General features: G+C 48.2%; 2 protein-coding genes across 6 annotated transcripts in view; both read left to right on the plus strand.

Moving 5' to 3' along the window:
• LOC137794271 (MSL complex subunit 3-like) overlaps positions 1-7572 on the plus strand; it is a 9129-nt gene extending 1557 nt beyond the window's left edge. For 2 of the 3 annotated variants that reach the window (XM_068591000.1, XM_068591002.1), the window contains exons 2-14: positions 99-181; positions 363-458; positions 817-911; positions 1001-1098; positions 1255-1383; positions 1518-1675; positions 1804-1962; positions 2063-2298; positions 2437-2526; positions 2862-2971; positions 3197-3296; positions 3413-3497; positions 6265-7572. In XM_068591000.1, coding sequence (XP_068447101.1) covers positions 99-181; positions 363-458; positions 817-911; positions 1001-1098; positions 1255-1383; positions 1518-1675; positions 1804-1962; positions 2063-2298; positions 2437-2526; positions 2862-2971; positions 3197-3296; positions 3413-3497; positions 6265-6364 — 1539 coding nt within the window. In that variant the 3' untranslated portion in view covers positions 6365-7572. The remainder of the gene's footprint in view (positions 1-98; positions 182-362; positions 459-816; positions 912-1000; positions 1099-1254; positions 1384-1517; positions 1676-1803; positions 1963-2062; positions 2299-2436; positions 2527-2861; positions 2972-3196; positions 3297-3412; positions 3498-6264) is intronic. The other variant, XM_068591001.1, reaches the window with a different exon arrangement.
• A 2501-nt stretch (positions 7573-10073) lies between these two features.
• The window catches only part of LOC137793955 (FERM and PDZ domain-containing protein 4-like), a 51672-nt gene continuing 34315 nt past the window's right edge, over positions 10074-27430 (plus strand). For 2 of the 3 annotated variants that reach the window (XM_068590433.1, XM_068590435.1), the window contains exon 1: positions 26819-27130. In XM_068590433.1, the coding sequence (XP_068446534.1) occupies positions 27090-27130 (41 nt within the window). In that variant the 5' untranslated portion in view covers positions 26819-27089. Of the gene's footprint in view, positions 10094-26818; positions 27131-27430 lie in introns of those variants that run through there. The other variant, XM_068590434.1, reaches the window with a different exon arrangement.

Here is a 27430-nt window from a genome sequence, read left to right on the forward strand (position 1 = left end):
ATAGCATGTGTTAGTGAGAAAATCACATGCATCCTGCTGGGGTGAATGCACGGGACCGTCTTATTGTGTGTCTTGTTGTGTGTCTGATTGCATCGCAGGTCCTTGATGTCTTGATTGGTACAGATGAACATGGAAGAAGAATCCCAAAGTTCCTGATTCACTTCAACGGTTGGAACAGAAGGTAAGAAGAGCCGCTGTCGCCTCCCCACTTACAGATGTCATACTCATTGTAGTGTTTATCATTGCAAAAATCTCATGTTCATCAACTTGTGTAATGAAATAGATATGAAACACTGCTGTCAACCCATGCAGGTCTGTGTGATTTTATTTTTTATTTTCTAAATGTGTGTGTGTTTGGGTAGCTGGGATCGTTGGGCTGCAGAGGATCATGTCCTAAGGGACTCTGAGGAAAACCGTACATTGCAACATAAACTGGCACGCAAAGCTCTAGGTCGCATGTAAGTTCATCTTATGTTCATTCATTCAGCCACGCAGGTCAACGCCATCAAAATGTTTTGACCGCCGAGTGTATTTTCTTGCATGTGTATCACGTAGTCCTCTGAGTAGCGTCACAGACTGGCTTTTGCTACTTTTATCATCAGGCTTGAAAAAGCTTTACTGTTGGTTCCCAGTATGCGCCCGCGAACATACTGTACGTGACGCCTGTAACTCCAGCCGCATGTCCGGCAATGCCGACGTCTGTTCCGCGCCCACGTGCGTTAGGATTCCACCTTTCTGCTAGTTTGGTCTGTCTTTAGACGAGACTGATGCTGAGGCTTTGTGTGTTTTTGTTGTTGTTTTCTTTCCTTGCGGTAGGAAGAGAAAAGGATGGGCCAAGAGGCGGCGTCGTCAGTCTGATACTAAATCGTCTCTGAAGCCTCTCCCCAAAGAGGATGACAGTGATGACGCATGTGAGGAAGCCTTCTCTGCCGTTGGCGTTTTTTGCTCCCAGCCTCCCGCAAGCAATCACATTAATCCCTCCGAATTCTTCGGTCTGTAGGTTTGATTTCGTCTTCAGGGAGCAGTGACGGTGACGACTCTGACCCTGATTCTTCGAACAGCGGGGAAAGCACCTTCTCTGAAGATATTAACAAAATGGTGAAGTGGATTAGCTCAGTTTCCATGAAAGACATATACAGACCAACACTTGCATGTTCGGCCTTTAGCTGATGTTGTTATTTGCCAGCACAAAATTGAAACTTTATTTCCTTTCTATAGAACATTAACTGAAGGATCATATCTCGTGTGTTTCAGAGGGTTGAGCCCGACATTAATGTCAAAAGGGAAAGCGAGGAGAAGATCGTCCACGTTGACATCAGCATCCCCGATGCCCTGAAGAAGAAACTGGAGGATGACTGCTTTTACATCAACAAGAGAAAGAAGGTACATGCCGCCGATGCCAAGCAGGTGTCCCACGCTTTAAGCTCGCCGTACTGGTACTTCCGGTAGGCACAGGGACAGCGGACACGTCTGCTCACGGGCGTGTCCATAATTAGCCATGTCTTTCTTCCATCTAGCTGGTCATGGTTCCCTGTCAGACGAATGTCGTGCACATCCTCGAGTCCTACGTCAAGCACTTTGCCATCAACAAAGCCTTCATGGCCAACGAGAGGTACCGGCGCCAGCAGAACACCACACAGAGCACCAGCCCACAGCCCGTCCCTCCAGAAAAGAGGTGAGCCTGCGCACGCCAGTTGTATGTCTACCAAAATGTTGTTAGGATTGATTTCTACGTCTGGCCGAGGCAGCATACTTCCTTATGCACATCAACTAATCCTTTTGTTTCCTTCTTTGTTTTTTTAGTGAGGAGCTGTGTAAGGAGATGGTCGACGGCCTGAGAATCACGTTTGACTTCACCTTACCCATGATCCTCCTCTACCCCTGTGAACAAGCCCAGTTCAAGAAGGTCAGCTCCTCCCGACTTTTCCTGGCCGTCAACGAAAGCTCCCCCTGCTCCAGCAAGTGAGTGTGAGCTCCGATAAATCAAGTCTCTGTCACTGCCTCGGCTGCGGTGGACTGCATTTAACTGTTGAGCCCTTTTCTCTCCCGCGTGTATCTGAAGCGCGCAACGGGAGCGCAGCCCGAGCCCGCTGGGGCACAACCCTCCCACCCCGCAGTCCACGGACAGCCAGCCGGCACTGAGCGACATCTCCGCCACTACGCCCACCGCCATAGCCCCCACCCCGAAGCGCCGGCGTCACCCTGACATGGACTGCATCTCATTCCAGTCCCAGTCACTCAGGCGCTCCACCAGGAACACATCTGGAGGAGACCGGCCCGCTGAAGGAAGCAGTGGAGGTTATTGCTTTTTTTTTAATTAAGAACCTACAGTTTTTGTATGTTTTATTTGTTAAAGATGTAAAGAATGTCGTAACAATGTATACACACTTGTGAGCTGTTTGTGCATGTATTGATGCAATGTGTGTAATGATTAAGGTGGAGGCAGTGCGACAGCATCTCCGCTGCTCAAGCGCCGTTTGGTCGACACCTCATCCCAGCCCAAGTTCTTCCTCAACCTCGACAGAAGTAAGAAATACAACTTTAAATAATACTTTTCCACTTTTTTTTGACCTTCACTGAAAATTATACACACTATTCTTTGAATGATGTCAATACAATGCATTGCATGAAACATTGTGGTGACCTTTTTTATATTTGTAGTAACCAGTCTTGCCCAGTAGATGGTACCGTCCTTCTTCTCTTCTCTTACATTCATCCCCTTTAAAGTGGCCAAAGAAGTATACTTAGTGCTCTTCACGCTTTTTGTTCCTCACATACATCTGTTTGTCATATTTCAGTAGCGATAAGCAACACAGCATAAAACATGTCTGTAAGCTTCTCTATTTTTTTTATTTACCCAGAAACCCCAGTGCACAGTGGCTCATCTTCCCCGTTGCCCTTGACGCCAAGCAAAGAGCGAAGTGGGCCTTTCTACGGCCTCGAGAGCCGGAGAAACAATGAGCTTAATGAGGTGATGAAATTGTGTGTGATGAACTATATAGTATCTGGATGGTAAACAATTTCATGCTCAAGGGCACTAGGATAGTTACATAAATGGCCTCTTTCATTGCAGGGAGAGAAGTGACGCAGCTGTTTGATAATTAATTCAGTCCGACCCGTTTTATTGTCCAAGTCAAATATGTTGAAACCTCAAAGTTTCTGTTCAATGTGTTTTTTCCTTTCCTCCGTCAACCAGGTCCTGAGTTGGAAGCTGACTCCTGATAACTACCCTCTGCATGACCAGCCTCCTCCACCTTCCTACCTGTACGGCGCGCAGCACCTCTTGCGTCTTTTCGGTCGGTGTCAAATCACCCTTTTTAATGTTCATGATTTTTTGATTGCATTCTTCTCCCTTTTGTTGTGCAACTTCTTTATATTCCCGTGGTCACTGTCTTGGTTTTTCTTCTTCCAGTGAAGCTTCCTGAGATCCTAGGAAAAATGCAGATCCCAGAGAGGAACCTCCGAGCCCTGGTCAAGCATCTGGAACTCTTTCTCAGGTAAGAATTCATTGTGTTAAATGAAATATATCCGGGTAAAAGAGGTCTCGTCGGTAAGTGCTTTAGTAAGCAAGAAAGGGACAGCGACGATTTAATTAAAATGGGTTCAAGAGCTTAAAGCAGGTTCCAAGTTTCTTTGCGCTGTGCAGATGGGAAAGTACCAATCTTTGGGTCACTCGATCATAACGGCTAACGGTCCCTTCACTGAAACATTCATGGCATAATATTGACATCTCACCCTCTTCTTGGAGAAATGGATCGTGCCATCAGATGGACAGAAACGGTGCTAAATCAAACAGCATTTTCATGAAGGATGAATCATTGGAAAGACAAGTCGCGGAGAGGGGGGGGGGGCTGCATTCAATTAACGGGACATAAAATAGGAAGCACTTTGACTTAAAATGCTCCTTGGTAATAACCCGCACGGTCCATTAACCACGGTTTGACCGAGCTAAGCATTAAAGCTCAACGGTGACTGCCAGCGTTGAGCTGCAAGAATTTCTCATTCCACAAAGAACCTGGAAGCGATCAATCTCCAGAACACCCTTGACCAACAGTTTAATTCCTCACTCACAGTCGCATAATGTAGTGTTTGGTTTGCCTGCTTTGCAGAAGCGTAGTAAAAGCAGGATATTAAAAGACCGCGGACAACAATGGAATTCATAGAAAGACATGAATATTGATTGACCGGGAAATTATGAATGTACTGAAATAACACCGGGCGAAAAAAAAAACAAACCGAAGCAAGGAGGTAGAGTGGATGGAGTGAGAAAGAGCATGTGTTGGAGGGAGGGAGATGAGTGGGCGTTACACAAGCGCGGGAGTCTAATCTTTAAATCCTCCCGAGCGATCTTCAGTTCAGCCGGTCCCAAACCTGGGGGATTTAGGTCCTCTCATTCTCTAATCAAGCGCCCGCGGTACCGGCTTCGGCCACCAAGCCGTGCTGTGGAGCAACGCCTGAACTCGCCCGGCGGAGCTGGCACCGGGAACAAACCCGAGCCGCGAGTGCCAAAATTACCTGTATTCCACTGCTCTACCCAACCATGTATATAAACAAATAAACTCAAGCACTCGGTGCCATGACCACCACGGGGTGGTCCTCTGAAAATAGCTCGAGCTGGCACTGGTGTCGGATTGTGGGAAGAGAGCGCGCTGCGTGTGTGATTACACCGTTTCACTGCATTGTGTGATTTGCACAGATTTATTTTTTTTTTTCCCGCGTCGCGGGCGGGACAGCAGGTCTGTAAAGCGGCATTGTCAACACGGGACCGTAACACTCACACACTAAGTACATCGCCAATACCTCGTTCTTTTCAGCAGCATTAGCGGTTCCTCTTGGCAAAAGCCGTTTTTTGCAGTGTCATCAGTCGTTGGAGGAGAAAGTCTTTTAATCCACTCCAGTGGCACTGGACTGCAAATCACTGGTGCATCTCCTCGCGCCTGAATATTATTCCGTAAAATGGCACAGACAATAACTTGCACGAGGAGCGAAGTGCTTAAAAGTAAATTACTTTCTTTTTTTTTGCAGTTTCAATCTCCTCTCCAGCTCTGTGATGAACCATAAGTCGCAAAGACAGGATTGATAGTGTTCAATGCAGGAAACGTTTCTCTCTCTCTGTAATCGATTCATATGTTCACCGTGTTGGAGGCTCTCTGCAGGACACCGCACACGGAACTAAGACACGGATTGCCTTTGTGTGCCGTTTGCTCTGAAAATCGGCCTCCTGGCAGATTGTGCAGAGCGCGCAAAAACTGATTGATGTTTGCAGAGACTGAAGTGCAGTGCATTCTGGGATTTGGCCACTGTTGATCTCTCACTCTCCCTTTCTCCGCAAGAATGATTATGATTGTGTGTGTGTGTGTGTGTGTGTGTGTTTGAGTGTGTGTGTGTGTTCCCACACGTTATGCTGATTTACAATGTGTACGCCGAAAGCGGCTTGCCTTGTGTTATTACTGATCTAACCGCCATAAAGATTAGCACAAGCCAAAGAAGCCCTAAAAATAAATTGCAATTAGATCAATAAATATGCATTGAACCCCGTTCGATGCCTCTCAAGGAATGTCATTGAATGAATACATTTTTTATTTGAAGATTTAGGCTTGAATGAACTTTTGAATTAATTGAAACCAAGTCTCGCGCACCTTTTTGTTTTTGGATTCATCCGTCAGGTCGTCTTGTTTGTTATTCGTGGTCAAAGCGTTCTTAAGTTCTCCTCTGATGAGGATAATTTGTTTGCATTGAGATTAGGAAGGCCGGTGGAGCTAAGATGAGATGGCAAGATTTAGAGGATTTGGCCGAGTAGCGGATACTAAGAAGATTCCGGATTAGTTTTCCCCGCTACTGATTAGATGGGAGGGGGAGGAGGAGGGGGATCTTTCACTCTTCCCTCGCTGACTGCGGGTCGGTCATCCTGGTGTTCTCTGTCTTTCCGTCCGAGCGATTGGTTCTCTGGGGGTGATGGTATAGGATGGATGAGGGGGCTTTGTGTCTGACATATATACCCCCAGGCGGAGGGCACGGGGTCTCGGATTTATGTGGAATGAGCCGGGGATATCGAGGAAAAACCGACAGTTGAGACCCCTTCCTTGTTCTAGGTTTTTTTTTTTCTTCTTTTCGTGTCTGATGACAAACAAAACCATCTCATCCGGTTACCCTCTCCTTGTACTTCCTTTTCTCTCTCTCTCTCTCTCTCTCTCTCTCTCTCTCTCTCTCTCTCTCTCTCTCTCTCTTTTTCTTTCTCTCTCTCTCTCTCTTTCTCTTTTTCAGGTTTCTGGCAGAGTTCCACGAGGACTTTTTCCCCGAGTCGGCGTACGTGTCGGCGTCCGAGGCCCACTACAGCATGAAGCAGCCGAGGCCGATTTATTGAAGGAGACGCCCCGGCCGTCGCGTTTTCTCTCGCTTTGCTCGTCTGCGTTGTGTTCTCCCCGGACCAACCTTCCTTCTCCTCTGGCCTCACATGAAGCCTGGCCATGCCACTCACCGCCCCCGTGCTCTGTTAGTGTGCTGATTCAAGAAGCTTCTGCTGAGCCGTCGGCCCCCCGTTTCCGCAATGTCTTCTGCCCATTTGTTCCCCCGCCTACATGTTGTTTTTTCTTCCCCAGCATCTCGGCTTTTTAAGGCTGGCTTTACCGCCCGTCCTGGTCACAGTGTTTTGGAACATTGAGGCCTGTTCACAGACGGGAACTTTCCTGTTCTGCCCGCTTGATGAACTTAAGTTTGTTGGGTGGATGCTGGTTTTGGTAGCTCGGCCCTTCTTTTTGTAGCTTAACTCCTCTTTTTGTCGTGGCCCAAGTCATGTGGCGTCGCCATTGCTCCTCTTCTGGACTTTCTCCTTCTCTCCCAGTTGGCGCTCTGCTGCTTTCGCTGCACTATTCTAATATACTGACTCTTTATAAAAAACAAAATCAGGAATGTAGTTTTCCCCTGTGGACGTCTCTCCGTAGCATTACACCTTCCAGTGTCCCCTGAGAGATTCTCCTCGTTCTCGGTTGTTTTGCTTCTCTTGTTGTCCTGTGCATGCCTGATAAATGTCTCTTTGTTTTTTTTTGTGCCTGTCCCTTTGACGGTTCTAGCAAACAGGATAGTCAAAAGGACGATATCCTGTGTACAACATCACTTGGAGCAAAGCAGGCGTTGCTTCTCGTGCTTTTACTAATGTCATATAATGAAGGGGATCTTCAAAGAGCTGATGCTATGACTATTTGAAAACTATTTGAACGGGTCTAAACACATTGAGCATTTATGTGCGACGTAACGAACCGATGCCATTTGCAATTTAAATTTGTGTTGTTGTAATAATCATTTGAACAAATGCTAGGAATAACTTGTGAATGCAACAGAAGCCACTGTCATGACATGTAAATACCCGTTGATCAGAATGTTATTTATTTTTTTCTTTGCACACCACTGGATCACCTCTGTTCACGTTTGTTGAACTGGTTACACAATATGTGACGCGAAACACACATGACTATGTGCGACACGACACTTGTCTGTTTCCCGTGGAATGTGTCGACTTTTCTATTCCGTTAACTTTGTGATGTCTGTTTGAATAAAACGTCCATCTTCTTCACACATGTATACACAAAGTTCCATCATTGTGTGTGTGCGTCTATATAGATAGATAAATACTTTATTAATCCCCAAGAGGAAATTTGTTGTCATACTCGCAGTGCCACACACTTTACAGACACCAAATGGAATAAACTAAACACACAAAATAAAATGTATCTAATATGTATATAGACAATACGCTACAGTAGCTAACTGCATCTTACGCTGCTTTAGTGCTTCACAAAGCACTCTATTAAAAGTCTTATCAGCTACCTTGACTGTTCATGTCCCCCCCCACTCCCACATTGCAGCTAATTAAAACTCAAACCATGAAAATAGGTATTAATGCCGCTGCGTGACATTTTCCATCCGTCGTCCTCGCTGACGCTCCGTTTTGTCTTTGATCCACTGGAGGCCAAACCTTATTGAATCTAGTTGTTCTCTTTTAGATGACCGCCGCCATACGTTTGACACTGTTTTAAATCAAATCTCATTTTATTTATTTAAGAAAAAGAGGCGACGTGGCAAGACAGATGGGTCTCTGTGTGATACGGCTGCGGTCCCCCTCCCCCCCTCCCTCCCATCCCTGGTGAGCGTAAGTGATGAAGTTGGAATTTTGACCTGATCAATAGTCGTGTCTGCCGAAGACGGATGGGAGTCTTCTGGAGCTCGTTGTCCTCAGAAGAGGCGGACGCGTCTTTGGCAGAGATAAAAGTTTGGATGCTTTGTATTGGAGCTGCTTGTCTCTTTGTGCTCTTCCCTAAAGACAAATTGACAAACTGCAATGCCAGTGAGAGTGAGCTTCAGGGAGGTGTGCTATGACATCGATAATATCTAGTAGATATAAAGTGCCTTCTATCGACCAGTGGGACTGTTGTATTTGACACTTGGAGAATTTATTTTTACATTCATCAGTAAAAACATTTCTTTGGAGTACATTAGATTACTGTAGCATGGAGACTTGGATATAGAGTTAGCCTAAAGCTGAAAAAATAAACCTAGCAGCATCGTTTTTGTTATAATCTATAAGTTGGTGTTGCTTAATTAGTTTCAGCACATGGCTCTGTGAAGCCGCTAACTTTATCCGTTTGTATACGCAGTAAACAAATCGGGTCTAGCGTGTTCATTTATTAGCTTTAGCGGCGCTGCTAGTTTTTGAGCTTTTCAAGTGCACCACAGTAGCTTTTTCCTCCTGCTAATGGTCTTCCTGCTAAGCTAAGCTAACTGTAAAGCCCCCGAAACATTTAATTTAATTCACTTCCTAAAATATTTGCCTCCGTTCATGTGTCAAACAAAAAGTCAACATAGATTTCCGACATGTACTCAACAATGTATGCTAAACTTAACAATCATGCTAATTTGAACTCAAAACAAGTCTTTTTCTCAACCACACACCATCCTAATGTCAAGCCAGACATTTTTTTTTAAATTAAAAATCAAGCAACTATACTACAAGTCTGATTTGTTGCCCAAGCTCCTGGTGCAGTTGACCCATAGGTGCCAGCTCGGATCTGTACCACGATACTTTATCTTTACAGTCTGCGGAACAACACACTTAGTCTATTCCCAGTGTACCTTCGGGAGGCCGGCTCGCCCGGCTTCCCCATTTCAGGTTCCTAATAGGCTTTAGTGGTGAGCCATAATTGTATTTGCACTGGGTCAGACTTCTTGTAATAAACTGCTCATCGCTGCAACCCAAGACGACGCTCTCCTTCCTGCCGCTATATCATGTTTGCCACAGAAGCCCCCGGTACAATCCGCTCCACGCCTCGCTGATCGATTTCCCCGGCCGCGATCCGCTTACCGCCTGATTCAATTTCTGTGGTGGGAAAATGGGACGTAATGAGATGCGAGCCATCACCCCGTAAGTGCTGCTGCCCGCGCCTTTCGCCCGAATCCTCTTCTTTCGTTTGCGCTCGGGTCCTATCTTTCCGTCGGTCTCCCCGTGTCTGGCTTCCTCTTTCGGGTCCCTCGAGTGGTTTTTCTTTTCCCGCCCTCGCATCCATATCGTCGTCTCTCTTTTTTTGGTCTAGAGTTTCCTGTGATTGGTCCTTTTGTCTCTCCGTCGCTCTCTTCAGAACTCTTTTGAGGCAGAAGAGACGAGAGCGAAAAGCCTTCCGCGAGTCGGAGTGCGCAGACATCTGCTTTCCCTTCCATTATCCAACTTTTGAAGTGTTTTCTGCCTCCCATTCCGAGCTTTTGCTTCGTCAAGACATAGTGTGATGCATTGATCTCCTCAGCCATCTTCATCCAAGTCTCCGTCATCTTTCCATCCCTGCACCATGGACCTAGGAGATGGATTCCGAGAGGAGATTGTGGACACGAGCTCCTTCGCCTCCTCGGACTCTTCTTGGACATCGTTTGACCTGAGCACTGACCTCACGTCGCTCGGCTCTGACTTTTCGACTCCCCCGGCGGCTCCCTGCGGCTGGAAACCGCTCGTGGACCAGCACCCGAGGAAGTCCTCCACAGCCGGGGTCTCTTCCGAAGCGCGAAACCGGCAGCTTGCGTGGAGGGAGACGTCCTTTCTCGGAAGTGATGAGTAAGCCCGTTATTGTAATAAGTGGTGCATTCAACCGGGGACAAGGTGAAAATAATATGCCTTGTATGACATGTTGGATTTCCGAAAAAGATGGCTGCATGTCTAAAAGTGTCCTCGTAAACAAGACCCATCATTCTTAGTCTTTTCAGCGGGTTGACTGCTCTTATAAAACGTCACCTCTGTGTCATGTAACGCTGCCGTACACTGCAAAGTAGTGTGGCCAATCCCTTGCTGCAAACACGGCGGGGTGATCAATATGTGTCCGTTCAACCCGCTAATATCAATATGCAGAGTTGTTGAGGTTTGCGAGGTGCTCCATTGACATTTCGTCAAAGGCATCGTATCATCAGAGTCTTTAAAAAGCCATTTTGGTGCGTCGGAGGCGTGTTCTGTTCTTATTATTAAGAGAAAAGGGGGATTAAAGATCTCTTCCAATCGCACGTGAATGCAAGTGCTCTCACTGAGCTTTGCGCCCACAGTGGCGATGATTATCTGTGTCATCTGGTTTTAATCACCAGTGGTTCTGTAATGGGAGTCCGAGTCCCAGTAGCAGGGCTGCGAGGAGCGGATAAAACAAGCCCTTGCATTAGTTTCGATGGAGACCATAAATCACCTCTCCTCGAACCCTTTGGGGAATCTCGCGCTCTGGCAAGAGGGAGGACTCGAGGTGTTGTTCATCAAGCTTTTTCGTTCACCCCTTGTCTTTCACCATGGCCTGAGAAAGAAGCCTGAACACGCTCACTGCCTGACAATCTCTCCGTGTCTCTAAATCACCCCTAGCCCCTTGTGGAGCGTTCACTATCTTTACACAGACTGATTACACTTTGGTTGAGGAATATTGCCCAGGATTACGAATGCATTTCTCTCTTTTTATCCGTCTCGGTCAGTAGCTGGGTTTCCAACTTCACAATGGCATTTCTCAATACAAATGGCAAATGTCTGTGTGAAGAAAGATATATTGAAATGCAAATCTCTGGAATGCAGAACACTGTTCTGTATAAGGTCTATAAAGCGAACAAAGACCACTGGGAGTAATTTATAGTCACATTAAATTGCATAAATGCATATTATATATGATTATAATGCGTTGCAAAAAAGATTCAGAGTTTTGCAACAATGAGAATTATAATCCACTAGGATTCCAGTATGTTTATGATGCACAATAGGGGTCATAGAAAGTGTTCCGGAAAGTGCGACACGGTATTTACATTTTTATGTTTTGTCTTTGTTTCATTTTCTTTAATCCACTTCGTACCAATCTATTATTTTGCCAGCTAGCTTTTTGGGGACCTGCCACTCTCTCCCCCCCTCCACCACCCTCTTCCTCGTCGTATTTGCGCTCTCCCCTCCCCTGTGCTGATCTCTGACTCGGCGGTTAATGTTCTCCTGCCGCATTTAAAAGTCTAAAGAGGTTACGGCGGTCAGCGCGCTAAAACCCTATTGGCCGGCGCGTTTGGGGGGGAAGCTTAGCGATGATTGGACCATCTGGAACGAGACGGGCCTGCCTCACGTGAGAATAATGACGAAGATGATATAATGTGAGAGCTCACGTTACTGTTCCATTGACGCGCTGCGTTTGCCTCAACGTGAACAAAAAGAATTAAAAAGATTTAAAGACAAGCGAGGGAGGGGGAGATGAGAGAAAGAGAAAAAAGGCGGCGACACAGAGGGAGCTACACAGAAAGGGAAAGATAGGAAAGAGGAATCAAACTGGATTGAAGGACTTTCCACTTGACCCCATCATCACTCTGTCGGCCTCAGATTCACGCCTTTCATCTGCTCTCTTTTCTTCTCAGTTCGTTTTTTCTGCCCCCACTTGCGGTTATCTTCGCTTCACAACTGCAATTTTTTCATTTATTACATTTCGTATGTATTTTCTTTCGCCACCACAAATAAAACATCTTTCACACTTGGTCATATTTCACTTGAGGGCATTAGGATGTGATGAGGCAGTGTTTTACGAGCTCTGTCGCCTGTAGAGAAGCTTCACGGCGGGTGTAGATACTCCATCATGGCAGGAACCTCAGCTCTGCAGTTCTTTTGGGGTCTTCCAGCTTCTTGTTTTGGTTTTTCTACAGATTGAGCCTTTCAAAGCTTTGACCACACGTACATGTTGGGCCCCTCTGAAGCAGTTGGCCTCTTTTTTTCAATGAGTGTGTGGTGACATCATCAGCGTGGCTGCACAGTAACGCGGTTAAGCCAAGTATGGCCTCGTGCAGGAAATTCTATATTTATTGATTGGTTGGAAGGACTGGAAGCAGCGCAGCAACAGCACAAAGGGAAGCCTACATTTGACTGAACCTCAGTGGCAATGCGTCTAAATCACCCCGGTGTTATCTGCCGGCCTTTAATTGCCCCTCAATGGACCAACAGTTGGATTTGGGAGCATGTGTGTGGAATACACACTCGAGAATGATGGTGTTTCAATGAGCAAATCAACAACAAAAAAAGGGTATAATACATGCAAGATTAATTAAAAACTAAAGCAGCGCAACCTCACATGGCACATTTAGTCTTTTTGACAAAATGTTGACCTTTAAGCAGTGAAAGGAAACGGGGTAATTGAGCGCCCGCATCAGAGCACTTTTTTTTTTAAAGGCGACAGCTTTTCTGTACCGGTCATCCGCTGGTGGCCGGGGTCACTTAATTCCCGGTCTATTATCACTGATAGGACAGGGTGTAATTAAAGAGAGGATGAATCTCTATTCTCTCTCGTTCTTTAATGAAACAGTCGGGGGCTTTTGGTCGCTCGGGGAGCGGCGAAGCCGTCTGTTCCCAACCAATCCACCAGCTGCGAATGAGAGGCGAGCGATCAAACGGTGTGAATTGATGCCGGGTTATTGTTCTGTGGGGGGATGACGTCACCTTTTAGTATCTTTTTTACACAGTGAGTCATCACCGGGATCCCCCCCCCCGCCCCTCTCTTCTTCTTTCCATTCCTTTCTTCCTCCTCTTCTTCCCTTGTCGTCGCCCCCACTCCCTGTCTCTCCCACCAGCCTCCCATCGTCTGCCCCACCGCGACATCCAACATAACGTAATATTACATAAAACCGAGCTCATGGGGTGGATGAAAAACATAAATTGCCTTTACTTCGGAGAGACTCTTCTGTTTGCTTTTCCCAGTAAACAAACACGGTTACATAAAGTCTACAAAGCCTCCAGATGGACACGACGGAGGTGAAGCTATTTTCCCAGCATGCACATGCATGTTTCTCTTCGGGGCAGTGATAGTTGGTATTTCCTCATCCATACAGGTTCCCGACGTGTCCATCTTTGCCACAACCTCGCATTGACCTTCACAGTCACCGTAAACTCACTTTAATTCTAAATCCGAACCTTGGCGGCGAGCCAACACGTGTGTTTATAATCAGGGGTGAATATGTTAGAATAACTCTCCTTTAAAATTGTAATTTGCGAAGCTCATGACGAGACTGGGGAGTTTAATTCGGGAAGAAATAGGATTTATTTCTCGTTTTTCAGACTGTTTCGTGTAGCATCTGGCATTTAACATTGACACAATACATCGTAACAGCAGATACAGGTTTTTCTTTTGCTCTTATTTATTTATTCACGACACACACACACACACGCATGTGCAAATGAGCATGTGCAAATCCGTAGTCACGTCCCCGTTGACATGGCTATGGCTATACATAGCCGTACTTGGCTAGCAGTCAGTGCCAGGTGGCCTCTCAGTAGCAAATGGAGCCGGCCTCCGCTCAACTGGAATGTGCGGCGCTTGCATTATGCCACCATGTCGCGGTGAAGCGTTTGGCAGCACGAAATATGCCAAAACACGTTGGAACGACTTCAGCGCGTCGCAAAGAACGACGCGCTCGTACTGGGCCGCACCTTTCGCCGGATGGGATTTAAAGAGGCGAGCGTGAGACTTTTGCATAGGTCTTGTCCGTTTCACTGCTTCCTGGCTTTCCTCCTTGGGCCATTTTTCTCAGCGGTCCGCCGAGTTTCCTTACTTTAAATCTGAAATATCTGACCCATGACTTTTCATTCAGGTCAAACATTTTAAAAAAAACAACAACTTTCTTCCAGCGTGGCTCCAGTCTCAAATCATGTTTGTGTCTCTCTCTAAGCTTTGCCCTTGACGTCTTATTTGTCCACACGTAAATGAGACCATCAAGCGACGACCCTCCTCCCTCCATCCGCGGGGCCGCCGCCCTGGACACACTCTCATATAAACCACTCAGTCAGTTGATTTTTACTGGAGGTAATTTCTTACGGTCTGTGCTCCCCCCCCCCCCCTTCTTCACCGAGCGAGGGGAAGAGGAAGGTGAAAGCAGTTTATGTGACGGCGTGTGAACACACTTTCTTTCTCACTCCGCACAAACAGATTTTATTGTCACCACTGCTTGTTTATCTCCTCTTGAGTCAGCAAGGACGACCGCACAATCCTGTCGTGTCCTTCTCTTGTTGTGCGCATTGTTGTCGCGTTAATCTCTCTCTCTCTCTCTCTCGCTGCCCACTGTATGTCCACAGGGGCACAGCTGACCTCCGCCTGCTCTGACAGGAGGGAATCATGGCTATTCATTTCCATCCGGTCACATACGTATACTACATGTCTCCCCCCCACACACACACACACACACACACACGCACACTCCCTTGCTGTGTGGCGCCGGGGTTTAAGAGTGGCTTCAGACATCTTTGTGTCTGAGAAAACGCGCTCGCCCACATGCCCGCTGTAAGTACAGCGGCTGATGTCTGTGCTTAGTAGCAGCTCTAAAGTTGGCACACATCTGTTCATGCATTGATCCGCCCGCTCGGAGAGCGAGTTGTGTGCGCGGACGGGGCCGCGTTTGTGTGCGAGTGTGTGTGTATGTGTGTGTGTGTGTGTGTGCCGGACACACTGTATATCACACATGTTGTCATCCCCGGATGATTCCGTGTGGGGGGAAGGGTTTTCCCAACATTGTCCCCTGCAATCTCACAGTGCATTGGCACTCGCCGCATGCATGCATGCTTTTGCGTGTGTGCACGCGTGCCGGTGTCTGTGCATGTATGTGTGTGTGTGTGTGTGTGTGTGTTTAGTTGTGTGAGTGAATGGAGTTTATCCCCGCTGGCCCAGATGCCCCGGCTAAATCCATCACCAGCGGTGCTGCACAGCGGTGCTAAGCTGGAACATTTGGCACCAAGCTAGGAATGAAAAAAAAAAAAAAAAAAGAAGAAGAAGAAAAACAGGAACACACACACACATACACATAATTGAGTTTGGGGATTTTTTTTCTTCTTTTTTTTTTTTTAAAGAGATTCAGAGGAAGTGGATTTCTTTTTTCTTTTTTTTCTCTTTTTTTTTTTTAGTGGAGTTGGACTCAGGGAGCGGGACAGGAGCTGTTTCTCTGACGCTCTGAGCCTTTCGGTGGTGGTGGTGGTGGTGGTGGTGGTGGTGGGGCCCGGGGGCGTCCGTCCCACTCTCTCTCTCTCTCTCTCTCTCTCTCTCTCTCCACCCGCTCTTTCCTTCATCTGTCCGGGGGCCGGCTGGCGGGATGGAGCCGTGCGACGACGAGGACGAGCCGGAGACGTTAACCGCTTTCCAGTAAGTTTCTGGCGTCCCCCCCGACTCGTCTTTGTTGCTCGCGGCCGGTGGACAGAGAGCACGCCGTCGCTGTGCTGGACTAATTATTATACTAAGTAGAAGATACACTTCCAGCCTCGGCCACCTCTCTCAGTGCTTTCCGATCAGAGTGACGAAGCTCTTTAGTGAGGGCTTTGTTGATTTAGCCCCGTGGGGGAGGTTGCATCTCTGGTGGTTGGAGCCTGTTGGGCCTGTACAGCTGTGGGGTCTTCAGGCCCATTTTTGTGGTGATTGATCTTTCAATACCGACGGCTGTGCTGTCGTACGTTTCCACGCTTAACATGTCGTGCGGATGGATTAAGTTTTCTACATTTTTTTTTACTGCCAAAGTCAGCTCTGCATTGTGTCCTATAATGATGTCACTAGAAATAAGCACTCCCCAGCGAGTAAAGTTCCATCGTTGATTATTGTTTTGAAGTGTTGGCAATCTTTCTGGAGCGTTTTCCTGCCAAAAAACAGCATTTTCTATTATGTTTGCATGGATTCGTATGTGTTACAGGTTGCTCAGCTGTGCAATTTTGCATCCCTCCATCAAATTGAAGTGGACGGGGTGCAACGTGGCCGCCGTGCGTCGACAGGCCTCTCTGCGGCTGATCTTCAGCGTTTTTTATAAGAGCATTGTTTATTGATGAAGCTGTTGACGCTCGTGAGCTCCACGCGTTCGTCTTTTCTCCGTCGACCCCAGGACCGGCGGCGTGGCCGACCGGCGCAGGCTGCTGGATGTAATGGCCGACCCTCTCGTCCGCGGGCTTTAAAGCAGCCATGTTGTAATCTCGCTTCGGTGAATCGGCGGCGCGCGAGTCGGCGGTTACGTAAGGGGGCCGAGGTGACTCCAAGCGGCGGAGGAATCCAGGGCCTTGTAATTACTGAACACACTTAGAGATTACATCATGGATTGAGGGGGTTTAGCTCGCTGGCCGCTGGGAAGAGTGTGGGTGTGGGTGTGTGTGTGTGTGTGCAAGTGTGTGAGGTGTGGTCCCATAACATTTTATTCTTTTGCTCATATTTCATGCACGTCGCTTCCAACACTGTGCAAGTTGTTTTAGTGTCGTCCCTTCAAACAGCCGGCTGATGTGTTCACTGATTGTCATTTGGAGTGATAACCCCACCACACACACACACACACACCGAACAGACACACACACATTCGAATCATGTGATTGATGGACTTCTCGGCTCAATAAATATCTATTTTTTCGACAGTATCTGATTTGTAATAGGACATCCCATAAAGCCCAGCACTGTCTCCTGACCAGGGGAACATTGGCAGATTGTGCGCACGTAGAGTCGTCACACGTGTCTCATAGTTAAAGACTTGTAGACTTGATGGATCACTTTGTTTTGTGGCTGCGTATCAAACTGTGAAAACACAATAAAACGTACATTCATGGTCTGTTTTGTTCTAACTGCAGCGGTTGGGGGCAGCACAAAAGAAGTCGCTTCTTCTTCTCCCTCTCCGTCTTCTTCTCTCTACCTAAACATAATAAACCCATGCAGCTGCCGGTCGGCCGCGGGCCCGTGTGATTGAGGAAGCGCCAGATCGCAGCATCATTGTCGAAGGATTACAGCAACGAGGTGATAGGTCATTGGCCGGGAAACATGTGGCCCAGAAAGCAGACAAATGAAATTTGAATCAGACTCGGCGATGCTGTGTCAGGCGTGGACTGATTTATTCTTCTTTTTTTCATTCTCCCCCCCTCTCCCCCTCTCTATCCCTCCACCTGCTGTTCCTGGTTTCCAAATAACTGATATTCCAAATATTTGAACGGTGACTCAGCAGCTGCAGAATGACACACATTGACAAGTGGCGCTCGGTTATTCATACGAGAGTCTAGTATTAAGACAAAAGGCAAAAAGCAATACTCAAAATGTAATGTCAAGAGCCAATTAAATAATTCCCCTCCCAAGAAAAAAAAAAAGAAGCCCTTTTCAGTTTCATCTTTGGCTGAAAGTGCACATAAATCTCTTCTTCGTACACCCTGGCAGCTGTGTTAGAGGCTCAATTCTCTCGCTCTCCGAAGAAAGTGAAGAGAATTTGCGTTTATATTTAAATCTCTCCTCCTTTGATTAGAATCTGCTCCACCTCCGTGCTCCTCCGCTGCGCCGCAGGATGCTGGGATTGCTCGGGGTCGGGCCGGGAGGGCCAAATCGGTCAGAGACCGATTAGTTTGACGGCATGTGCTTTAAAGTCTCGTCCGCCTTCCGTCTGTCAGATGTAAATTCATGTAAATTGCTGTTTGCCGCAGAAAAAAACACAACAACCGCAGTCGCCTGCTCGCCTCTACCGATTAAGATTTCAAAGATCCAGTACCTCTGGAACGAAGGGAACGGAAAAACTTTCTGACTTTCATCCATTTCTTTGCCCGTCGACGTCAGCTGGCGCTTTGATCTGATAGAAAATGTCTCGTACGCGCCGTGCATTTGTAAACGCTTCTGAAAAAGTTGACAACTCGCCGAAGCCATGCAGTAGTCACCCAAAGGATTATGCCTGTACGTGTGTAATATTTCCCCGCTTTTACTCCGCAACCCTCGCCTCGTTCTGGTCACGTGCTTCGCTGCCGCGCGCCACGCGGCGTCGTCAGTGTACTGCTGCGGTTGTGCAGCGTTAAAGAAAGACTTAACAAGACACAGTGTTACCGAAACAGCTGACCACACCACTGACCGACAAGACCGATCCGTCAATACCACATTGCAAGCCAAAGACCCTGTGTGTGTGTGTGCTTGTGTGTGTGTGTGCAGAGCGCTGGCAGGTATCGACAGGGCATCAGCAGGGCGGTTTGTTTGCTATTCTCGGTTGGTTGTCGTCGTCGTTGTTGTGCCTCATTGTTGTTCACGCTCGGGCCAACGGAAGCAGGCGACGATGGTAATCTCGCCCGCGGTACCACTTATCGCACAATGTCGAGCGAGTGAGCGTGAGTGAGAGGGTGAGCGTGAGGGAGTGAGTGTCTGGACGCTAAGTGGGGATTTGTGGCGCAAATCCGTCGTCTGTTTCCAAACAGTCCGGGAGCTTTCATGAAATGTCCGGTGAGCTAATGTGGAGCCACACTCCTCTAATGACTGAATGCAGAGATGTGTCCGTGATTATGCAATTTCTGCCATTTTTTTCTTCTTCCATCAGCCTTCGGGCCACCGCACCACGTCTGCAGCAGAGACTGTTTTACGGTCTTTCACTGCCAGTTCTCAAAATGTATTATTATCTGAAATGCATTAACAGGAGATGTGTGATTCACAGAAGCCGACCCGCTCGTGAGTCATAAACTGTGGCTCTCCTTTCCATTTCACCATGCTGGTACTGTGTGTGTGTGTGTGTGTGTGTGTGTGTGTGTGTGTGTGAATTCAACTGCGCCTCAGCCAATATCGAGGCGGACACGTTTTTTTTTTCTTCCAAAAAAGCGAAATCTGGTGGTGTTAAATCCCGGGGAGGGGAAACTCCGTCACGCTCTGTTTCTCAACTCTGATTGTCTGGATTCAAGTGGTCTTCCTCCTTGATCCTCGGCTGAATTAGAAGCTCTAATTGGTTGTCAACAAGCCCGCAGTGTAAAGATTGACGTCTACTTGCTGACCGCATCGTACGCTCCCCAATTAAAATGATGCGCAATCGAAAACAAATGAATGCAATGACATTGAAATGAGAGGGAACCAACGACGACACCTGGGGGGAAAAAAGCTTCACCACCTTTTAAGATATGATTTTAAGGCACACAGATTCAAGAGCCGCCATGATACCATGACAATGGTATCCATCTTCCCATCGACGTCTCGACAAGAAAGCAACGACCTGTGTATCTGAGAGCGTCTCCAACCGTTCTGAATGTGAAGCGGCGTGAAGCGCGCCACCGCTCCGACTCTTGTAATCGGCACATCCGCATGCCCGGACACGTCCGGACGGACGCTTCGCCAGGTCCCGATGTCACCCCCGGTGGAGTGTTTTCCTTCATTTCTGCAGTCGCGGTGCAACGTCCAGGCCACATCAAATGGCTTTAAAAGCGCAACACAGAAAACATCCTGATAAAGGCCTCTTGGCTTCTGTTGCAGGGAAGGAAAAAAAAAAGAAAGGAGTATTTATTACTGCTGCCCAGAACACTTCTGCCATTACTCTGACTCTCGCTTTGTTTCTCTCATCACTGGGAAGTCTGCCCGGTGATGTCCGGCATCATTGGGACTGGTAATCATACTTAGTCTCTTCATCCAGTGGAGCAGTCGTTTTCCACAAATGAAACTATTTTCTCCTCCGGAATGAAAACCATATTTCCTCAGTCACATTTGATCCGTGTCGTTTGGCTTCTTCCGTTTTGCTAATTTCATGCCGCGGCTCGTTTGTTATAATTTTGCTTGGTTTCGCCGACACGTCTCCTGCGCGCACACGTTTGAATGTAGACGCCTGCTCGTGTGCGTTGAACACTCGGACTGTCAGACTGCTGGCTGTGCAGGGTTGTCTCAAGATACGTGGCTCACAGAGAGAGAGGGGAGGGGGTGGGAAAGAAAACCCACATTGCTTGTCAGCATTCAAGCTCAGTGAGCGTGCGTATAATTAAATGTCACGCTGGACTCAGCGAACGGCTGATAGCGTTAGCGCAATCCTACACATAGGGGCCTCCATCTTGATGTGCGTGTGCACGCCAGGCATGACGAGAATGCGCTCAGCAGGTGAATACAGACCCCCGAGGAAAACACACTTGCTTGGAAGATTCTTTGTGTGTGTGTGTGTGTGTGTGTGTGTTTACAGCTCACACATGCCTATAGGGGGCGGGGCAGCCAGCGGCTCGCTAATATGCAGCGAGGAGACGGATGGCTCCCGTCGTTTCTCTCCCCCGCGGCCCCCCTCCGCTCGTCCCTTATCTCACGAGTGTCTCCGACGGGCTCTATTTATCTACAGGCGTTATTGATGAGGGACATTTAGCGAGGTCGACAGAGGAGGAGGCGCGAGGGAGGAAAAGAAAGGGGACGCACAAACAAACAAACCAAAAAAAGCCGGCGTAAATGTTTGTTTAAAGCCCACGTGGCGCGCTCAACAGGTGTCTGCCAGCTGCAGCAGGCACCGGCAGATGAAAAAGCTGTGGGCGAATGTTAGAAAAAGACATATAAATATATACTTGAACTGAAATGGGGGTGTGGAAATCGTTTTACAAGACTGGCATCTCGAGGAAGAACCCAAACATGACCTTTTTAATCAAACGGCCGCATCAACATTCCTCAGGCATCTCCTAAAGGTTCGCGGCCCGTTTTGTGTTTGTCTGCAGACGAACTCGCGGGGAACAGAATCCACTTTCGTGCGTAGACTTGACATTCATTCGGTCTTTGTTATTGTTAATGTATAGTTCACGCTGTAAACCTCGCAACCTGTGTGTCTATGATGTTTAAAAAGCGAGGGACGCTTTTAAAAGAATGGTACTTGATCCATGTCTGGCACCGTGGATTAGATATGATCCAGCATGCAATCTCGACGCAAATCTCAAATAGCATGACTGTCGTATTCGTATCAACCTCCTCACCCGTCGTCGTCCTCCTCCTCCTCCTCCTCCTCCTCGTTTCTCTCGTCCCGTCGCCTCCCCTCCCCTCCGCCGTCTCCCCTTGCCCTTTCCCATCCCTTTCATTCTTTCATCCTTCAGTCTCCTTCGCTCCCGATCCATCATCAACTCCCACATCACACCCTCTGCTCCAAAACCCTTCAACTTTAAATATCCTTCTTCTCTCTCCATCCATTTATCCTCTCTGACCTTTCTTCCACCCCCCCCCCCCCAAAAAAAAAACTCATCATATCTCCCTACATACACCTCACCCCCCCCTGTTTTATCAATCTAGTCCTTTTCTCCTCTTCCTCCCTCCCCCCTCCCTTGCTTTAGGGTAGTCTGCCCTATCAGATTAAGCCTGTCTCATAAGGAAAAGAGAGAAAGAGAGAGAGAGATTGCTGGTTGGATTAAAGGAGGACAGGAATGAAATTCTATGATCTCGTTGTTTAGACGAGTCACATAAAGTTGCTGTGTGTGTGTGTGTGTGTGTGTGCGCGCATGCTTTATCCCCTGTAATGACAGGGAGCTGGCCAGGAACGCTTGGCCCCGCGCTGTTGCATGCTGGGATGTCATGCATGTGACCGTGTAAAATGACTGCATGATGATGGATCGGGCTGCCGAGACGGCACGTCGCGGCGCAATCGCGTGTTCATTTGAATATTAATCAGGTAATATTACGATTGAACGCCTCCCCTCTGCCGCGACAATGTAAAGCAGAGGATAAGATTAGATGAGATAAGATAGTCCTTTATTAGTCCCTCAGTGGGGAAATTACGGGATTACGGCAGCCCTTATTCACAGAAATTTAAGTAGAGACAAGATTAAGTATGATTTAGTTATTAGGTTTAAACATAACCAGCTGTAAAAATGACATTAGGGTCGTGATGTGCATACAACATTCACAAAGCAAATGTTCTTACATTTGTATTCTCTGCACTCCTTCCTTTAAATTGTTGCATCGTTGAAATGTCTACGGCTCCTCTAGCGGTGGAAATATAACGTCTTAAATATGAACAAGTTGTCTTCATACAGCATGGGTCAATTTGGCTTCCTTCCATGCTTTTTCACAGTCTCCAAAGTTCTTGACGAGTTCTTCATGCCCGCGTCTCGACAAAGACGCCACTCCAGGCAGCACATCCGCGTCCATGTAGCCGCCAGCGTCCCTCTGCACGTGTCCGTCAGCAGCCCTGAAATTCCAGAACGAGCGGGCAAAGTGTGAGCAGCTGTTGCGGAGGCGACGGAGATTTATGTATGAGCTCCACCGCTCGGCGACTCGGGGGGAGCGTCAAAGTCACCGAGGTCCCGGGAGAAAGAAAAAAAAAAAAAAGCCATCATCTCATCGGCTGATCGGCCGCACGTCTTGACCGCGCGATGAACTTTCTTGTTCTTGAAGCGTCCCATTATGGGGTACTTTTGTGATGAGTATTGACATGTGACATCCCGCTCTTTATAAAGGAGACAAAAGAGATTCGCACACAGACAGGTTAATGACAACCATCATAGGGAGGGCGAAGGAGTGCTGAATGCCAATGCGACGCGTAGCAATGCAGCGCGCATGTTTCCTCTCACTTAAACAGCGACCTTGGGCTGTATTGTTATTCATTAGTGGACAGAGGCTTATCTCTATGGGACACCAACCAGCCGCGGGATGCGAGCGGCGGCCCTATCTATCCTCACCGGAGAAGAAGAGTGGAGGGATCAGCCGGAACACCTTGACAGATAATGAAATGGAAAAAAAAAAGGTCTTGTTGTTCAGGTGCTCTACGCCTTTCTACACGCGGTCAGTGGAGATTACAACATCTCCAAATAACATTTCGCTCCAGAATTTGGGAAAGTGAAGCGACGTGTGGGCTGGAGTCATACATCGCCCGCAGCGAAGAAAGAAATTCAGTCATTTGTTCGAGTAGTCGAGATAATAACCGGTGAGACGCGTTCATGTGAACCTTTCTCTCCCAATAGCATCTGTGAATTGTTGCTTGACAATCTCTCGACACACTAATCCCTCCAGCGCCGGGCGATAACACCCGCGGACTGTCAAAATGCACGCTTGTGCCGTGACGGATACGAGAGCGAAGGCTGATGTATCAACTTCTTTGTCGACGACACGCCCAACACGATACTTTCGTCGTCTCCGTCCGGAGAACCTCGCGTGAGGGAGTGTGTGAGCGCCTCTGTCGGCCCGCTGCTCGCACTCTGCTGCAGCTAACTGCATCATATTTCGGGTGGCGGGGTTATAGCCGCATGCTCAAGGACCGGTTGTGATTGCGGTGACTCGCGCTCTCTCAAAATAAATGTGTATCGCCTGCTCTGTGGGGCCATTGGCTGCCTGCAGACTCCCCCTTCGCTGCTTTTACTCTCTCGCTGCTCTGAGGCCAGAGACTGGATGTGAATGGGGGACAATGGACCACCGCCGTTGTTGTGTTGGTGCCGGCATCCGCGTGCATTACCACCGGAGCGTGTCCGAGTGCCATTTCATTTCGCGTCGAGCCCTCCGCCGAACCTCTTGGCATTTCAAACTTCTTAACGCGGGGAAAAAGTTGATGTCGAAAATGTACAGTAATAATGAATGCGTTTCGATTTGGCATGCATTACTTTTGAATGAAAATGTGAATATTTAAAAGCAGTATGATTACGTTCCTGTTTCATAATCAGACTGTTTTAGACTGTTGCCGGCAGTCTTTCCATCTTAAATTGACGATCTTGGAGGCCATCTGGAGTCTGCAGCCTGCTCTGAACCTTTCCCTTCTGCTCACATGGGTGCACATGAGTGAGTGCTGCTGGATTGATTCATCAAAGAAGGAAACTTATAACGTTACTTCTGTGGCTGTGCAAGTCCTTCCAAATCGAAAAGTTTTGAGCTGTTGTTAGTTGTATGTTTCTAAAGTTGGCTCACGTTGAGTCCCCAACTGAGACGGGAATCAGTCCGTTTACGGAAAAGCTTTGAAAGTTGTACGTCCGGCCAAGTCGCTGCAGGTGGACTCAGTGACGCGTGGAAGTCGTAAACAACGGGTTTAGGAAGAGCAGCTCCGGCCTTTCCTCCCCCCTCTGTGTCCCGCCCTTTGCATCCCTTCGTGAAACAAGTCATAAGATGAAATGGGAGTTCGTGAACCCTGGCAAAAGGTCAATGCCTCTCACTCGCTCCCAGACCTCACGCCTCTTGGCCCCCCGATCCATTCTCATGGATCCCTGCTTCCCTTTATTGTCCTGTCAATTTGAAATGAGGCAACTCCCTTCCTCAATCACTTCATCCAATCTCTTAAACCTAAAGGTGCCACTCCCGCTCATTTACTCACGCGGGGACCAATCGTTAGTCACCGCTTCCTTCGCCAATCCAATCAGCTCCTCCTGAAGCGCACCGCTTCCAGCTCCTCCAGCTTCATTCTTCTGAGGCTTTGTTTTCCTCCTCCGGGGATGACTTTTATATTTGATATTCCGAACGAGAACTAAATTCAATCGGTGTGTTTTTAGATCGTAGTTTTCCACTGAAACACGATGCAAGTCGTTTCCTCTTCCGTCAGTGTGTCAGGTCAAATATCTCGATGGAGGATAAATAGTCGCTGTAGAGATTGCTCATTCGTTCCAGCCAATTGGGTTGCTCTCTGTTGTCACCGTACCTTACAGATAACCGCTCATCTAAGAACCTCCCACTTTGATATCGCAGTTCTCATACAAACATGATTCATTAAACTGAATTGCTTGGTTGCCAAAAGCTCAACAATGAGGCTTGGAAACTATTATCCAAAAGCCCAGTGATGCAGTATAAATCAGATACCCCAAAATAGCTTCCAACTGTAATAAGTTCTGACAGGAAATTGAATGTACTGACGGATGAAAGGGTTCTTCGTTCTTTTGTCTCGCCATGAGACGAGATGTGAGCGAGCCGGTATGGGATAGAGGGCGACGAGGCCTTTTTAAACCTCGGCAAGTGCGTTCGATGCATTCGGGTGCGTACGCTTTGGCGTGTGCCCGAGGGGAAGACGAGGGGGATCGAGACGGAGCCTCTTGTTTACCGGGACACACCGCGCTTGATCTGCAAAGATGCTTCTGCTCTGGATTGATTTCAGTTGCTGATAATGCCGTTCAATCCTGACCTGCCTGTTTCTGCCCACCCTACATACTAGTGTCATGCAACATACGTGTACTTATCTGACATGGGACATGGGTCACGTGTCCCGGGGCTGCTCTATTCTTGACAAAAAACTTTCAGGAAACTTTTAATGTGCTCAAAGTGTGCAGTCTTTCATTGCTCTCTGGAGAAACGCCCGCGCTCATAAATAATGATTAGGCTGTCCTCAACCATCAGAATAACTTTTTTTTGTTCTTCTTCTTCTTCTTCTTCTTTTTTCTTCTTCATGAATCCTTAACTCTCGTGGCACTCAACTGGCCGATAGCTGCTTCCATTTCTCTCATTTCACATGTCGCTTGACATCACGTCTCCCGCTCCGCTGTCCTGATCTGACAGCGCCGTAATCACGCATTTAAGGAAGAAAAAAAAAGAAGAAGAAGAAAGCGCCGGATACCAAATTAGCGGCGCTCGTCACGTAAGACTCGCCTGTTGCCGTCGGGGGACAACGGGCCCAGTTGATGAAGCGACCCGCTCGCTGCGCTGAACCAGCTTTTCCCCATCACCTCGTGCTGTTCACCTGCTGCAGCCGGTAACGCCGCACCAACGAGCGGAGGAATAGTCAAGAAACAGAAGAAAGAAACACACGCACCTCCTTCCGTCGCACGAGCCAGTCGAGTTGAAATACGCTTCACGCCCTTTTGCGTTCAATTAAAGTTCATTGTCGCCGCAGGGGTCCGTTTGTGGCGTTGGGCCATCTGTGTGCGCCCCACACACACACACACACACACACACACATACCCGAGGCTCTGACTTGTTGTCGGGGGTTTGATGACAGGAGTGTGTGTGTGTGTGTGTGTGTGTGTGTGTGCACATGCGATTCCTTGACTATTCTTGTCCGAATTAAATTATAGGATGAAGGCGTCATGTGTAAAGAAATATCTCGGGGGCGTATGTGCTTACAAGCTCACTTAGTAAAACCAAGCCCAGTGGGGGGGCGGGGTCTTGCCTCCCGCCGGCGCTCCCATTCTGCCGAGTCAGCTTTCCTCTGCCCATCACCGCTCTCTCTCTCTCCCCCCCATTCTCCGTCTCCTCTCAGTTGCTTCCTCTTTACAATTTAAAGCACTTTTCCCCCCTCCTTTCCGTCCCTCCTCTGTCTTTCATCCTGGTACCCTTTTCCTCCTCTTCTTCCTCTTCTTCTGCATCCTCTCCTCTGCCCCGCGAAGGGACTCGCAGCCCAGACGAACGGACGGCGGGCAAAGCCGGAGACAGAGCGCGTCCGACATCCGTTCGCTTTGTCGTCCCTCCCCTCCCCTCCTCGTCCCTCTTCCATTCACTCTCCCTCCCTCCCCCATCCTCCCCTCCGCCACCCTGCCTGCCGCGGCTCGGCTCACCGCACTACTCCGTGCGCCGCGATGGAGAGCACACACAGGGGGCTTATCGCAGCCCGGCTAAGCCAGGTGGAGAGCGGCAGCGAGGGCTGACTCGTCCCAGAGAGAGCCGGAGGGAAGGGGAGGAGGAGCGGGGAAGGGAGGGGGGAGGGAGGGTGACCTGCACCCGCACCGTCCATGTCATCACTTCGGGACGCGGCGTTGTGGACGGACAAGGTATCGGACTGTCTGCGTACCGGACGGGGCATTCAACAAGGGCGATACTTTGGCCACGTCGTCCGAGTGTGCTCTCAGAGAATCTGAATTCTGTGTGCGAACGGCTTTTGTTGACTCTGGATATGGATCCGGGTTGAACACTGGATTGTCTGGGCTTCGGATGTGGATTAGAATACTGATGCGGAGCAGCTGAGCTTTGGGATATAGAGCGCTGTAGCAGGACCACATGGACATGTTTGGTTTCTCCAAGATGGCAAAGCTGTCAGGGTGAGTGTTCTTTCAATTCTTTCCCCGAAGGAGAACTATCCTGTGTTTTGTCTTTTTTTGACTCTGCATCCCGATTTCTTGGCAAATTCCACTTTTTTTTTCTCGGGAGGATAGACACGATGAGACATCTGAGATCTTTCCAGGTGAAGGGGTCTGAACGTGATTCACCCAAAAAGTCTTATGACTCTCACGATGAATAACATGAAAGTGTTTCAAATGAGAAAACTTCAGCGACGAGGCTCGAAAGAGTGTTTGATCAAGGATTTGATTGTTGCACAAAAACAGATGTATATGCAACCT

Source organism: Clinocottus analis, unplaced genomic scaffold (genome assembly GCF_023055335.1).
Source record: "Clinocottus analis isolate CAN_PGR_092001 unplaced genomic scaffold, fCliAna1.0.p SCAF_24, whole genome shotgun sequence".
NCBI classification, from domain to species: domain Eukaryota; kingdom Metazoa; phylum Chordata; class Actinopteri; order Perciformes; family Cottidae; genus Clinocottus; species Clinocottus analis.